General features: G+C 37.8%; 1 protein-coding gene across 1 annotated transcript in view; it reads left to right on the top strand.

Annotated features, from left to right (window-relative positions):
- FBN1 (fibrillin 1) overlaps nt 1-15155 on the top strand; it is a 222989-nt gene that overhangs the window by 41625 nt on the left and 166209 nt on the right. Inside the window, exon 5 of the mRNA XM_088025122.1 lies at nt 287-382. Within this exon, the coding sequence (XP_087881248.1) occupies nt 287-382 (96 nt within the window). The remainder of the gene's footprint in view (nt 1-286; nt 383-15155) is intronic.

Raw genomic sequence — 15155 nt, 5'->3', positions numbered from 1 at the left:
CTTATAAACCACCATTTAAGATACAGAACTGAAAACACTGCTCACATATTCCCCAGAATGAAACTGTCAGCATCAACCTAGATGTAAACTCACTTGTTCCAGGCAGTTTAACCTGAGTTGATTGAGGAACATATGCAGAGCTGGAACTGGAGCATAACTATTGAAAATGAATACCAGGGTGATTGTTTAGATTTTTTATTCTTGTGCCTCAGGGGATGGTAAGTGTTACTCTGTTCGCATCTAATTTCCGGTGAAGGCTCTCAGCTTCTCCCTCCTTCCCTTCCAGCTGTCTGTGAGAGTGGATGCCTCAACGGAGGCAGGTGTGTGGCCCCGAATCGATGTGCCTGCACTTACGGCTTTACTGGACCCCAGTGTGAAAGAGGTAATTTTTAAAAATGAATGACTATAAATATGTTCTAATGGCTAAAGCTATTCCTGATTTAAGCATGCATTGGGTTTATACAGCTCCTGCATGAATTTTGCTGAGCTTCAAGGGGGTTTCTGATTTGTCACTGGGAAGGTTCCTGTGATGACAAGACAGTGACCCCAAGTCTATGCATGTCATTCCATAATTCTTGCCAGTGGACTGCAGGACTCACTAGTGAGCCTGTGCCTAAGCACCAGTTGGCAGGCATCAGGATAAAAAGGGAAGGATTTTCCGTAAGGGTAAGGATTGAGCTCATTGTTGTCCTAGTAAATTAGAGAAGTGGCTCCAAACGAAACATCTGTATGGAAAGGAAAAAATTTAGAGTGAAAGAAAAACACTCTTAAAGATCTGTGAGAACCCACCGGGGGCTCTAGTGGCATACAAGCGTAGCCTCCAGAATTCACTAGAAATGTCGATTGTGGAGGAACTAGGCTTTCACGTGTGTGGTTTATCCAATACTCAGTGTAGCCTTCTGATACGCCTCACTCTTCCATAAGGAAAGACGAAGGCTCGAAGAGGGCAAGGGATCTGCCTAAGTTCACACACCTAATAATATGCTTTCGTCGGAATGTGGTTTTTCTGTGTTTAAGTCTGATGCTCACTGCTGCTCCTAATTAAAGGAAATGTCCTACCTGATTTGCCTACCTGTAAATGCAAATGTGATATTGAGATGGATTTAGGTGTGTAATATTGTTGAGTTTTTCCTCCAACCCCCTGAACTTTGGCTTTATTGATTGCCTTGTCTCTACATTCATAGCCGGTTCTCATCGTTCCTAGTTTATGGTGAAAGTGTGGGAGGTTTATTTCATAAAAAACTGCACAAATAGTCATGAAAACACTGATTAAAAATACTCATGAACCTTTTAAACTACAATCATCACTTTCTATCCAAAGTTGTATGAAGACATTTTTCTATTCTGAGATGGAAAGCTAAGATTCAGGTAGCAGATGTTGAATATATGTTATGTTAAGAGCAAAGATCGGTATGGGAGAAATTATTTTCTGCTTCTGTTTTTACAAGTTCATCTAAATTCAGTTATTTGCTGATAAAGCAATAATACCTGTTTTAGTAGCTTGTAACTAGGTCAATAGTAATTGTAACAAGGGCCTAGAGTTACTAGACCAATTACTATTATTACTGGATATATTATATTGTATCTTAATTCAGTACCACTAAATGGTATGGATGAGTAATGCATCATGGGCTCTACCTTCATCAGCATCGTTTTGGAGTCCCCCTTTAAAAGTGTTTCTCTTTCTAACCTAAAGTATTTTTATTGATTTGGAGATAATATATCTCTAATGGTATTCAAAATAATAAAGATACCTCTTTCGATTAGGTAGTATCATTCTGTGGCCTTATCATTACTCAGTGAGATGATGTGGGATTTAAATTGTTGAGATTAAAATTGTTAGTGTGTAACTTGGACAGTGGTGCGTGAAAATAATTCCTCAGATAATCCTGGGTTTAATTTATTTTAGAAAAAATCACACATAGGAGGAAGTTATAGGGCATTTTACCTCTAAGAGAGTGGTTAATGATTTACTGTAAAGAATATTGATGCCCATAGTTCAGGCATTGATGATAACACAGCCTAAAATAAAGGGGGCATAATATTTAACCATTCCACAGTTATTTCTTCAAAGACTTCACCTTTGACTGAGATTAAGGAATGAAGTGAATGCATTGAGTTACTAAACTTTGAATCAAAACTGGCATATTATTCAGGGATTCCTCTACGTTTGGAGTACCTTTAACTGCTCCCTTTCATGATAATGCTGTCCTGAAATTTGTACTAGGTGTAATATATTTTGGTCCCATAGATCTTCACAGTGGTGATTATCCCCAAATAAAATTAATCCCTAAATGGCAGATTTTCAGGCATGTGCAGCAGTGGAGGTTGGGGAGGAAGCAGTCTCTTTTTCATTGTTACCCTTTGCCTGTTCTTCCCATGAATACTGTCCCAGACATTCAATGGGAAAAGGGAAACCTAAGTGCAATTTCCCTCACTACACGGGAGAAGGGGAGTCTTTTTGATTCCAGAACTGTATTTCCACTTAGAGAGCCTTCACTGTTTCCTACTCCTATGGAAGTCGTCTGCTTACTGCTTTAAAGAACTATATCCCTTTACTCAAATGCATGCTCATGATTTCAAGAATGATCAATAAAAATGTAGGACTGAGTCAGGACAAATCCATCCTGAAGCACAGGGAAGTGTTCAGTGTGACTTCTGATGGTGGGTTAGTATACTGATTAAGTTGTTTATTGCCTAGGCAGGTTTATTAAGTTGTTTAACTACCTAGGCTAGTTGCATTATGTTTTAATTGGAAAATGGCTTTTTATTTTTAAAAATAACTTTTAGGAAGTCTTTACTAATTTCCTTTCTCCCTTCTTGGGCCAAGTCCTCCTTCTGCATTCTCCCTTAGCACACTCTCCGCGCCTGTTTTGATAGCACTTACGACATTATATTGAAACAGCAGGTTCCCATGCCTCTCTCCCCGACTAGGGTATAAGCTCATCAGCAGCAACTATGGTTTCATCAGCTTTTTAATTCCCACACCAAGCTCAATGCCTAATGCATAGTACATGGCCAATAAATGTTGAACTGCACTTATTTTAAAGCACCAGAAAATCTGGAGATATGATTCTCAGATATGAACAAGTGTCTCCTAGAATTGCTGTTTACCTACTTGTGGATAGTCCTGGATACTTTTCACTGGTTTCATTTTAAGCAGAGTTTACAGCGTTGATGGCTAATTGTAAATTTGGCCCCATTTTTACAAGTATGATCTTTTAGGGCCACAAGACTGTCATTTTTTCAGTTGGAAAGGATGCAGAAAGGAAGGTATATTTTGACTAAAACCAGGTGGCAATAAGCAAATAAACAGCTTCCTATCATGATGTAATATACATGGAAAGGACCATTTCAAATGTCAGTTACAAGTACTTCTCAGGATAAGCAGCTTTGTCCCCGGCAGATATTGGAACTTCTGTACATCTGTAACTACCTCAGAAAGCCAGTGCAAGAATGGAATACCCTTTGGGGGTGACGCTGGCAGGAATTGGATCACTTTGAGCCCATAAGTGAATCTTGATAATCCATGAACATAGTGTTTGGATTTGTGATGGAGACAAGCAGTTGATCCATGCTTGAGCTGTAAATTAGAACATTCATTCAACAAATGCAACCAGAAGATGAAGCAAATTTGTCTCACTTGTAGCTTTCAGCCAGTAAAATAAATGTTTTTAAAGAGTATCTTGGCTTGTTAGCTTCATCAGGCAGGTGGCAGTGATACTGTTGCCTGGCTCTCTATACTAAATGGAGGAAAAGTAGAGACCTATGATTTGCTTGGCCTGCAGTGCTTACTTTTTAAAAACTGAATGTGAATACCTTTAGTTACATTTTCCGGTTTGTTACAGGCTTTACCACTCCCTATTGTGATGCATCCTGCTCACTTCATCCATTTTTAGTTTGCTTCCATTTAGTTTGCTGCTTAGCCCTGTGGGCACTTAATCTGACACCTCCTACTATATTTACATAGAGTGTAAATTTACACTTACTGATTTTTGGATAGTCTCCGCCCCCCACTCCCCTTCATTTTGCCTTCTCTCTGCGGGGGCTTTGAGCAACTTGGTAAAACTTCTCTTGCCAACCCTCAGTGGTACAGTATGTTAGCATTTCTTTCTTTCTTCTTCTTTTTTTTAATTAGGATTTCTTATTAGAATATTGAAATGAGATCAGTGCCTATTTTGGCAGTGACAACACAAGCTAGTTGGGTATTGCCATAGTTATTGCCAACAAGAGTATGTGGAATCACATTTTCTCTTGCTATCTTTCCTCAGAATGCTGACTACTTAAAATCTTGTTAAATGCTTTTATATTAAACACAGTGAATCATGTGAGGGGATAAGACTTCTCCAGATAATGATAAAAGAGACAATAATGGGGCTAGAGCTGAAGTTGGAGATGGGGAAGGGATAATGATGAATAGGCTTACGGAAGAAGAGAACAGAAGATAGATACTGAGAAAACATGAGGAGAAGCAAGAGAACCGGGGGAGCACTGAGCCAAAGAAACTAAAAGCAAGCAGTTCAAGAAATAGCCTGACAGTTGTTAGACTCTTCAAAGGGTCCAGAAAGAATGAGAATCACAAAGAGGCCCTTTGATGTAGCAACAGGTGACGTGTCCTGGGTACTTAGAGGGTGCCAGGCAGTGTGCGGAAAGCTGTACTTGGGCAATTTGCAACAAGCTTATGAGTTAAGTCCTATAATGAGTCCCCCTTTACAGAGGAGTGAACAGATGCAGATAGAGGTCAAAGAGCTTTCCTGAGGTCAGACAGCTCGTAAGAGGTGCAATGAAAAAACTGAAACCAGCTAAATTGGCTTAAAAGCCTATGCACATAACCACTGTGCTATATTTGGGTTTCTCTGGGAAGAGCTCGTTAGTAACCAGAGAGAATTTTCCTGAGGAATCATAAGAAGAAATCCAGAACTATGAGTTTTAGCATGGAAGTAATAGATTTAAAAGAAAAGAAGCACTTCAAGAAATTCAGCTAGGTAAGTAGTTTTCCTCCCTGGTAGAGTTGAGCTAAGTTGCTTTTAAATAATTTTTAAAAGCCAAAAGAAAGGAGTCATGAGTATTGCTTGGGTGTATCTAATGTAGGGACTTGGACTATTTCTCTGTTTGCTTGATTTTGATATTTTAAGCATAACAACCCACTCTCGTAGAAAGGATGATTCCTATTTGTTTGTAGTACTTATAAATTGACTCCAAAGGACTGAACCAACATTCTGAAATGTACACATACAAAATGAATATTGCTGTTTGTGCAGTTACCATGGAAGGTGATACAGTTTTCCTATGATATTACAATTCTCCAAATCATATTTGGAAACTTTTTTGAAATTGTCTTTACAGAGTCAGCAATAGATTCGAATGAGTATGTGAACATTTTGCCCTCCTTTCTGGGAGGCATTTAAAATTTTTAGAAACAGCCTAAAACAGGGTCCATTCTAGTGACTATAGTGGATAGTCAAACACTTTGTTTGGGGTCAAAAATTGACTTAAATTAAAAAGCAGTGAAAAGAATTGTCTTGTGTGACTCTTAAAGCACATGGAATTGGATTAACATTCTAATGTTAAATTTTATGTGAGCCAGAAGATGAATCCTTTTGGAAGCATAAATGCTAATAATAAGATATTTTCTATGTTTTCTCCATCTGGAGATCTTCATCATGTACCATCTGAATGTAAGCATGGACATGGACTTTTCCCTATCTCGAATCATTTGTTCAGGGCTAAATTCCTACTCAAGTCTAAACCGTGAAAATGATGCTTGGATTTTTGCCAAATCAAGAAAGTCTGCTGGTGTTCTGCTGGTTATTAGTTGGTAAAGTACAGGGGAAAGTCTTACTGAACTGATAGCTCTAAGTATAAAGAACAATGGGAGGGGCAAATGAGTAGAATACAAATGAAAGTGTAGCAATAATTCATAGTCCATCAGAGAATGACCAGAGAAGGTGAACTAATCTTTGTTCATCATACTTGCCTCCTTTAGGGAATTCCAGTGTTAATAGAGCCGGAAAAGATGTTTAGGGTTTTTGTTTGTTTGTTTGTTCGGGTTTTTTGTTTGTTTTACACAACAGTGGAAATAGAACAGAAGGCAGATAGGTTGGTTGTAATTCTACTTCATTCTCGTATGTGCAGTGTCTCTGATGATACAAAAATTATGGTTTTGCACAGAGATTGTTAATGATTTCATTTAGCAATTTAAAAAAAAATCAAAAATGATCCTGAAAGCAATTAAGCCTTTATTTTGTAAATCCAGGAAAGCAGTGTCTGCAGTGTGTTTCGTGAATGGAAAGGACTAACATATAATGACCCAAATACTTAATAACCAGGTAGTCTCATTTGGATACATTTGCCTTCTAACAAGAAAGTAGAAGCATGACCTACTCTCAGAGGACTGCCTAGAATGCTTCACAGAATCAAGAGCTCATTTTCCGGTACTTTTTTCCTGGAGTTTTTCTGGATGGTACTGATGAAATCTAGACTCCTTTTTCCCCCTCTATCTCTCTGCTTGGAAGTATGGTTAACTCTGCATTTCTGATACTAATTTTGCATTTTAGGTGGCTATTATTAAAGTCCCCAGGATAAATGCCAAAAGCTTACTCCCATTCTCAGAGTGCCTTTGGAATGCAAAGCTCTGTGAACTATGAATTTCTTTTTTCTAAAAGGTAACAGGCAATAAACTGCTCTTACTGAAATATGTTGAGGCCTTTGTGAGCTCTGCCTTTGGGATTTAGTCTAAATGGAAAGTAAATACCCATGTGTAGATAGCAGGTGCCAAATGACCTAAATGTTACTATGCATCTGAAGTGGTATTGCAATATTTGGCAGTTGGTGGATCATTGAATAAACCTGATCTTCCTAGAACATTTCCAGAAAATGCATCTGTTGAGCTAGACATTCAGGTTTGGTGGTTGAGTAACTGTATACATGTAGGGGACGTATGCTACCATGCCTCTGGATGCTGCACGTGCCTGGTGTGAACAAGCAGGACTGTTGGGAGGCCATCACAAAGCAGTTTAGTTTCTGTCTCCCACTTCCTAGCCCTCTCAGCCCACTTAGTGGGCTAGTTTTCTTCCAGCTTGTGGGTGACATTTTCTGGTCCCTTTCAGAATGTCTCCCCTGTGGGTCCTTTATGTGAGCAAAGATGTCTGTATTCTTAATGGTTGCTTACATTTCCTTCCTCAAGCCCTGGATATCTAGAGGTACCTCCAGCCATCTGGGACCTCTTTGTCACTCCACTGCCAGCAGCCCTCTGAGAAGGGATCTAAGGCCACTCCACACCAGCTTTCTCTTACAGTAGTCTACAATGACCTGGTGGAAAACACTCATGCTGTTTTTTGCCACAATACATTTTCGGAGTGCAAACCAACTGCAACACAGTAGCAGCCTCCCCCTTCAATCACATCAAGCATCTGGCCAGCCAGTTTCCAGGCATTAGATAGTTCCCAATCCCCAGTGTCCTCCAAACTGCAGTGGATACATAGCATGCAGTCTGAGTAGTCTCCTTGAAGCCCCTCTCATGGCTTGTCATCATAATGTGGTCCTCTACCAGCTTCCTAGGGAGCTAGTGACAGTCCAGCTCTCTCTCAAGTAATCCCCTTCCCATCTCTGACTACCTCAGACATGGTTATATTCCTGTTAGGCATGATTTAAGAACCCTATGACCAGATTGTCATCACCTCCTTTGCAAATTCTGCATCATAGTGTCACACTTGCCTTAGAATGTGGCACCTTTTATCTTGGTGCTTCAACTGAAATGTTCATTGTAACATCCTCTAATATCAAAATGAATCATTTAATACAGTTCTTAAATTTGAAAAAAAATAGTTATTAAATTTGATATAAAATTTGGTATCATGGTTTCATCTTCTAAGACAGTTTGTTTTCAAATTTATTGTTTTTTTTCTTTTTTAAAGCTTTTATGAACTTTTAAAAAGATGGAACTAGTTTTTATAAGTTAGTAGCCTCACTTAATAGTTGGATCAATTTTCAGTCTTGGGTACTCAAAATACTATTGCCAGCACTGACCAATACAAATGTAATGTGAGCCACATACAGAACTTTAACTTTTTAGTAGCCACATGAAAAAGTAAAGAGAAACAGGTAAAACTAATTTTAACAATATTTTGTTTAACCCAGTATATCTAAAAGTTGTATTTTAATAGAGACTCAGTACTACAAATTATTGAGATATTTTGCTTTCTTTTTTCCGCACTAAGACTTTAAACCCTCATGCATATTATGCCACATCTCACTCTGGGCCAGCTAAGAGCCAAATGTGGCTGGTGGCTATCATATTGGACAGCACAGCTCTAGAGTTTTGCTTCTAATATTACACATCAACACTTCATCTAAGGGCCTTATTAGGGCTCCAGTTTTTCTTCTTCCCACTGCTGCTTCTTCAGGTTTTAAGAAAGCAGCATCTTAGAGAATCAGAGCCCATATTGATATTTAAAAATAAACCAGTGTAAAAAAAAAAAAAAAACAAAATTAGAGGCTTTAGGTTAGAGTCTAATTTCTCAGGAATTTCTAAGTTGAATTTTGTTCAAATGTAAGTGATGAGCAAAATCTCTCGTAGTCATGTCAGGTCTAACAACTATAGCAAATATTTCATAAAGGCTCAGCCCTAAGCTAGGCACTATGATGGAATCAGAAGGAAATTTATGGTTCTTGTCATCAGGGACTAAAAATCATTTTTTGAAAAGATAGAAATGCATATATGAAATAGTAAAATAACCAAGCAGGGCAAATATTTAGCTAGATAGAGTAGATGAAAAGTACTATAGATGAAGGGAAGAGATAGTATAAAGATGCAGAGGCTGCAATTGACCAGGGGAAAATGGAGGGCAAAGTTGCCCTTAGGAAGCCCCTCCTATGCTAGCTTTCTCAGTGTTGGAGACCTATGAGAAAAGAGGAGGGGGCACGATGTCAACTTGCTCAACTCCAAAGAAGGGAAGGTCTATTTCAAATCTCTCTGTGGTGCCGTTCTGTTCTACTGAACAATGGCTTCTGCACCATTTCTGTATAAGGCAGGGTATTGGGATTTCAAAAAATTCTTAGTGGGTGGACTGGTCTATTTCTGAAACTGTTTTAGCTTAATCCCATGGATAGCAGCCTGGAGACCCTTACCAATTTTATATGCTTAATTGAGAGTCCTTGAGAACGCTTGGTGTTTATGTTCTCCAGTAGTTATGGCCTCTAGAGAGTCTGTGCTGTTTTTGGTTTATGAATGTATATTGGACAAATATATGGGACTTCGTGGTCTAGATGATGTGCCAAAGTACTTTTTGTAGAACATTAGTCCCATGGGGGTTCCATGAAATGAAGTTTCCATGGTCAATAGCATTTTGGAAACTGTATACCATGTCCTCTTTTGGAGAGGCAGTGGGTGTATTAGCATGTTAGCTCTTGGGAGTACTTCAAGAAGGTAACTGTTTTTACTTAGTTTAACTCAGCACTTCTAAATCCATGAATTTTAGAATCCTCGTCCTACCCCCCCCTTCTCCATTAACACCTTTAACATCTTTATCCCAAGGATCTGGATTCTGATTATTTTAGCAGTTATTTTGAAAGTCACTTGACATCTCTGACAACGCCTTTGTGTTCTACATAGATATTTTAAATCCATATATGATCCTTATCTGAGGATGAATATTTGTCTCCTACATGTCTAGAGGTTCTTGGAGGAAGATTCTCAACATGTAGTAACTCACCTTTTGTGTTCCTAAGAGGATTCATTTGGCCATAAATTGAAGGACAGTATGAAACACCCATTCCCAGGGATTTGGTTTTCAAACATTCTAAAGTATCACCTAGGCAAGGTGGTGGGTGGGATACTCCCATTAAGTAGTGATAAATACCTGGTTCGAAAAGGTTTGATGTGATTGGCGTGTATGCCATTTGGTTTTTATCAGCACTTGAGGGTTCTACTTACCAGAACTGGGAGTATCAGATATTCTTGAAACCAGAGCTTCTTTTTCTAGATTGGTTAAATTCTTTTCTTTCAAGGTCAACTCTAAGGCTTATTCCTCCAGTCCTCTCCTGACCTTAGGGAGCGCCACCTCCCGACTCCATCAGTTACCATGCAACCTCACTGACCTCATTCTCTTTGGCTGCCCAGACCTCCTCCATATTTCTATTTGATGGTTAATGCACGCATTAAATGTTTGGTCTTTGTCATTCACTTTAAGCCACATTAACCATTATAGTATTTCTATTCCTCTAATGAATTCTTATTTTTCTTGTACTTTTAAATAATTAGGTGACCCAGTCCCTGTCTTTGGGGATATATATATATATATATATGTGTGTGTTTTTATGATGTCTATTAAGAAGTAAGGAATGATGCACATGTTCATCTTGTCAAAAACTTTTTTCTATGGACATTTATTGATTCTTGTGTTGAGATACTTATATCAGCCTAAAAACATAGAATCCTGTTTCATGCCTTTTAGGAAGCCCTATAAATAAGTTATAATATTTTAAGTTTTCTTAAAAATATTTTCTTCACTGAATGAAACATTAATTTAAAAATATGAATATATGTATATGCACAGGCCTGAATATATATGTGAATATACACACACACATAATTTTTAACTAGTATTTTTAAAAAAATTAAATTTGGCTTATCAGATCCCATGATCTGGGGATTATCAAATTTGCTGATCTAGTTCTAGTTTGGGGGCTAATAAAATGCTGATTTATAGATAGTCTTGTAGTTGGGCTATGGTGCTTCCTTTAGACCAAAGAACAAAAATTATGTCTTACTGAGCACCAAGCCCAGTGCTATGAGGAGAGTAGGTGTTTATTAAATCTTTTTTGATTTACTTAATTTAACTGTGGGATCTTGAAGTTGATGAGAGATAGCATTTAAGTATTAAATATATTTGTTTAATACAACAGTTTTAAAATAGGTATTCTGAACAATAACACCTACAAAGTATCTGTATTTCATGTGGAAATATGAGTACAGATATTGATAATTGAAATGTGTGGGAAGTGAAATATTCTGTGGCACACATGAAAGGAAATGTTCTCCAACTTTCCTACCATATTCCCTCAGCAGCAATCCCTTTTCTCTGAACTCTTTCAGAAGAGCTTTGTAAGTAAACAGTAGATTGGGGTATTTATTTCCTCAGGAAATAAAGAATGTTCTAATGGTGCAAATCATAAAACAGGCCCATTTCTGTCTCTGTCCCTGGATCCCTTACCCTCTTGTCTGCTTCCTCATAGGAGACGTTGTTGACCTTCACTGTTGTAGGACACTCACCTAGGTTAAGGAGAAGGTTTGCAGGCTTGGGGGCAAATTTTACCCAAATTGAAAATGGTTTTATAAATATGCATTAGCTCTTAGGGATCATTTCTTTCCTAAAGTGTATGGAAAAGTCTTATGTTCTGTTAGGAATTCCAGTGATTTATTCTTTAAATTCAAACTAGTGAACTTTAAAAGACAAAGGCAAAACCATGGCCCTCCTGAAGTAAATTTTGATTCATTCTTTGTATAATGATTTGTAAACTTCATTTGCAAAGTGGGGAATATTTTGGAACTTTCTTGTTGTACTATGGGAAAAATAAAAGCAGAGGCATACATACATTTAAATGATGATAAAACTGGCTTTGGATAGCAGTGTGTAATAGCAGTTTGAATTGCCCTCTTTGAGGAAACAACCCTTAAACACCACAGAAAATTCTTTAATTTTAGAAAAAAATAGCACAATTTGGAGTTGGATAGAGCTATTTCTTTTCAGACCTTATTTAGGCTTCATTTCTTTGTACAGTGTTTTTCCACACTGCCAAGCAGAACAAGCTATCACAAACCCAAACAAAAGGCAATGACTCTGAGAAGTCATTACATCCCTTTACTGAGCCAACCTGAAGTGTGCATAAGGCTCACATGTTCTCATGACTCCTAGATTGTTATTCTTTATTTTTTATGAATGAGAGGAAATGATAGGAAAATTATTTTCAAAACTAAATTTATTCCAAAGGAGTCCTCATTCCAACCTGTCAATATCACATGACAATAATTTCAGTGTTTTAAGATGCCTAATTAGGAGATGTTATGTTTTTTCAATTGCCTGACCATTGTTAAGAGCTCAGGCTCTGGAAGAAATCCTGTTCTCTGTATTTATAGGTCCGATTCTGCTTTTTGTTTGTTTGTTTTTTAGATTCCACATTTAAGTGGAATCATGTGACACTTGTCTTTCTCTATCCGACTTATTTCACTTAGCATAATACTCTCTAGGTCTATCCAGGTTGTCTCAAATGGCAAGATCTTGTCCCTTCTTATGGCTGAGTAATATTCCATTGTATATACACGCCACATCTTCTTTATCCATTTATATATTGATGGACACTTGAATTGCTTCTATGTCTTGGCTATTATAAATAATGCTATAATAAACACAGGGGTGCATGTATCTTCTTGAACTAGTGTTTTCATTTTCTTTATGTAAATATCCAGTAGTGGAATTATTGAATCATATGGTATTTCTATTTTTAAATTTTTGAGGAACTTCCATACTGTTTTCCCTAGTGGCTGTACCAATTTACGTTCCTAGCAACACTGCTTGAGAGTTTTTTTTTTCTCCATATCCTCACCAAAACCTGTTGTTTCTTATGATTTTGATTTTAGCCATTCCAACTGGTGTGAAGTGATATCTCATTGTAGTTTTGATTTCCATTTCCCTGTTGATGAGTGATATTGAGCATCTTTTCATGTGTCTGTTGACCTGCATGTCTTCTTTGGAAAAATGTCTATTTAGGTCCTCTGCCCAGTTTTTAAATTGAATTGTTTGTGTTTTGGTGTTGAGTTGTATAATTCTTTATATATTTTGGATATTAACTCCCTATTGGATATCTTATTTGCAAATATCTTCTCCTATTCAATGGGTTGCCTTTTTGTTTTGTTGATGGTTTCCTTCACGGTGCAGAAGTTTTTTATTTTGATGTAGTCCCAACAGTTTATTTTTGCTTTTGTTTCCCTTGCCTTAGGTGACATATCTAGAAAAATGTTGCTATGACCAATGTTGGGGTATTTTAAGACCATGCACTTCAAGCCTCACTTCAGGATTCAGTTTTGTTAAATGTGCCCATAAAAAGATATAATATTAAGCTGGAAAGAAAGTGTTCAAGAGAGATATGATTTTATCTATTTTGTTATCAATTATTTCCCAGGCACCGTGTTAATGACTAGAGATGTGTAATAGTACGTGAAACAGACTTACCTCTACTTCGGGAGTCACACTCTAATGGGAGAAGCAAAGATTATAAAAGTAAACAGCGAAACACCAAAGTACCAATGTGGTGAAGTCCATGAAGGAAAATAGAGGGTATGAGAGCAGAGAATAATGATGCATGTGGACTGATGGTCAGAGGTGACTCTCTGAAGAATGAGACGTTGCCAGCCATGTGAAGAGTGAGGGGAAGCTTTCTAGGTGGAAGGAAGAATGTGTGTAAAGGTCCTAAGATGGCAAGCACTTGAAGAAATGAAAGAAAACATTTATGGACATTTCAGAGGGTAAGGAAGAGTGATGGAAGATGAGGTGGGAGCAGTGGTCAGGAGAATATTGTAAGGGAGCATTGCGTGCAGCACATTAAGACGTGGGCAGTGGTGCTGTGTCACCCACATTGCGGAATGAGAAGAACACTGTAGATTTTTCTATGGCATGTTAGAAGCCTGAGGGCTCATGTCCTCCCTGAGATTCTGCCCTAAAGAGCCTCCAAATACTGACCCTGTTAAGGTGGGAGAGTGCTTCTTGTAGGTTTCCAGTGCCCTCTGAAGCCAGGGGAATCTTGAGTTTTATGTTACTTGTATTGCTTTTCCTCTAATCCTTGTGTTTCTATTAGGACTCTGACCCCTTGCATTCCCCTAGGAAAGTGATTAAACTGGAACTTAGATGCCTTTAAAATACATAAAACAAGTCACCATGAAAATGGTTTGCTGAGGCATCAAGCATGTTGAGATAATTCATGCTTTTGAGTGGACTTCTCCCCAGGGAACGCCTTTGGATGTCCTAATAGCAATTCTGGTATCAATAAATCATTTACTGTTTGGACAAGTCATGGCCACCACCTCAGTCACTAGATACATTTGTAATGGTTTAAGTGAACAATAACAATACCCACCTAGCAACATACTGTTTGGTCATGTCATTCTTATAATACCACATGTGGTTTGCCAGCTTTGGATGGATAAACTCTTGCTGTGTCTAAAATATATATTGCAAATTAAACAGCAAATATTGTTGGCGGCTCACTGTGTACAACACATGAACTCATGCTGCATGGTGTGTGGCTTTACATAAGAATGACGCATTGGTGTTTTTTACTAGTTTTTTAGTACTTTTCCTGCTCCATGAGAGAAGGGACTGTCTCTGTCTTGTTTATCATTTTACCTCCAGTGTTAGGTACCTAGTAACTTAGTAAGTATTTGCTGACTGGATGAATGAATAAGTAAATAGTTTTTAGGCACAGTTTATTTCTCATAACACAAGTAAGAAATGAGTGATCTACCATCTCTACTTTTAATGGATAGTTATCCACTTGATCTTTTTAAACCATGAACAGTGTCAGATAGCTAGCTAAGTGAATTCTCTGAAGTTTTAATACCTCAGAAACCCGAAGTTATGTGATCTCTTTCGCACATGCAGTACTTTATAGACATATACACAGCCTCACTTGGTCCTTAGAGCAATCTTGAGAGAATACTCATATTTTATAATCAAGGAAATAGATTGGAAGGACCCTCTGTGTCTCACTTAAGGCATGTGTCAAAGAAAGAGATCTCTGTTTTCTACCTCTGCCCAGACTATGGCACACCCATATTTTCCAACAAATATTTGCCTGGATTTTAGAACTACAGTCATCTGTAGGATTACATTTAGTGATTATGAATTATCTTTATTTTAGCTGTACCTTTCTTCCTTTCTCTCCATCCCATGTACCTCTTTGATTCTCAGTTGGCCTGCTGACACTTGGCTATTTCTATTCTCTCCGTCTCTCAGTCTTTAGATCAAGTTTTAAAGTACTAAATTTTATGGGACTAGGCAGATCATTGCAATTGAATTTGTTGGGGAAAGCTTGTCTTTAATTATAAGCCGATGCTGTATGATGAAAACATTTTTTGCCTAGGCCAAAGACAAATACAATGA

This window comes from Eumetopias jubatus, unplaced genomic scaffold (assembly GCF_037043125.1).
Source record: "Eumetopias jubatus isolate StellerSeaLion01/CBP00866 unplaced genomic scaffold, mEumJub1_p1.0 scaffold_7, whole genome shotgun sequence".
In the NCBI taxonomy this organism is placed as follows: domain Eukaryota; kingdom Metazoa; phylum Chordata; class Mammalia; order Carnivora; family Otariidae; genus Eumetopias; species Eumetopias jubatus.
This window is presented reverse-complemented; position numbering and strand designations above follow the sequence as displayed.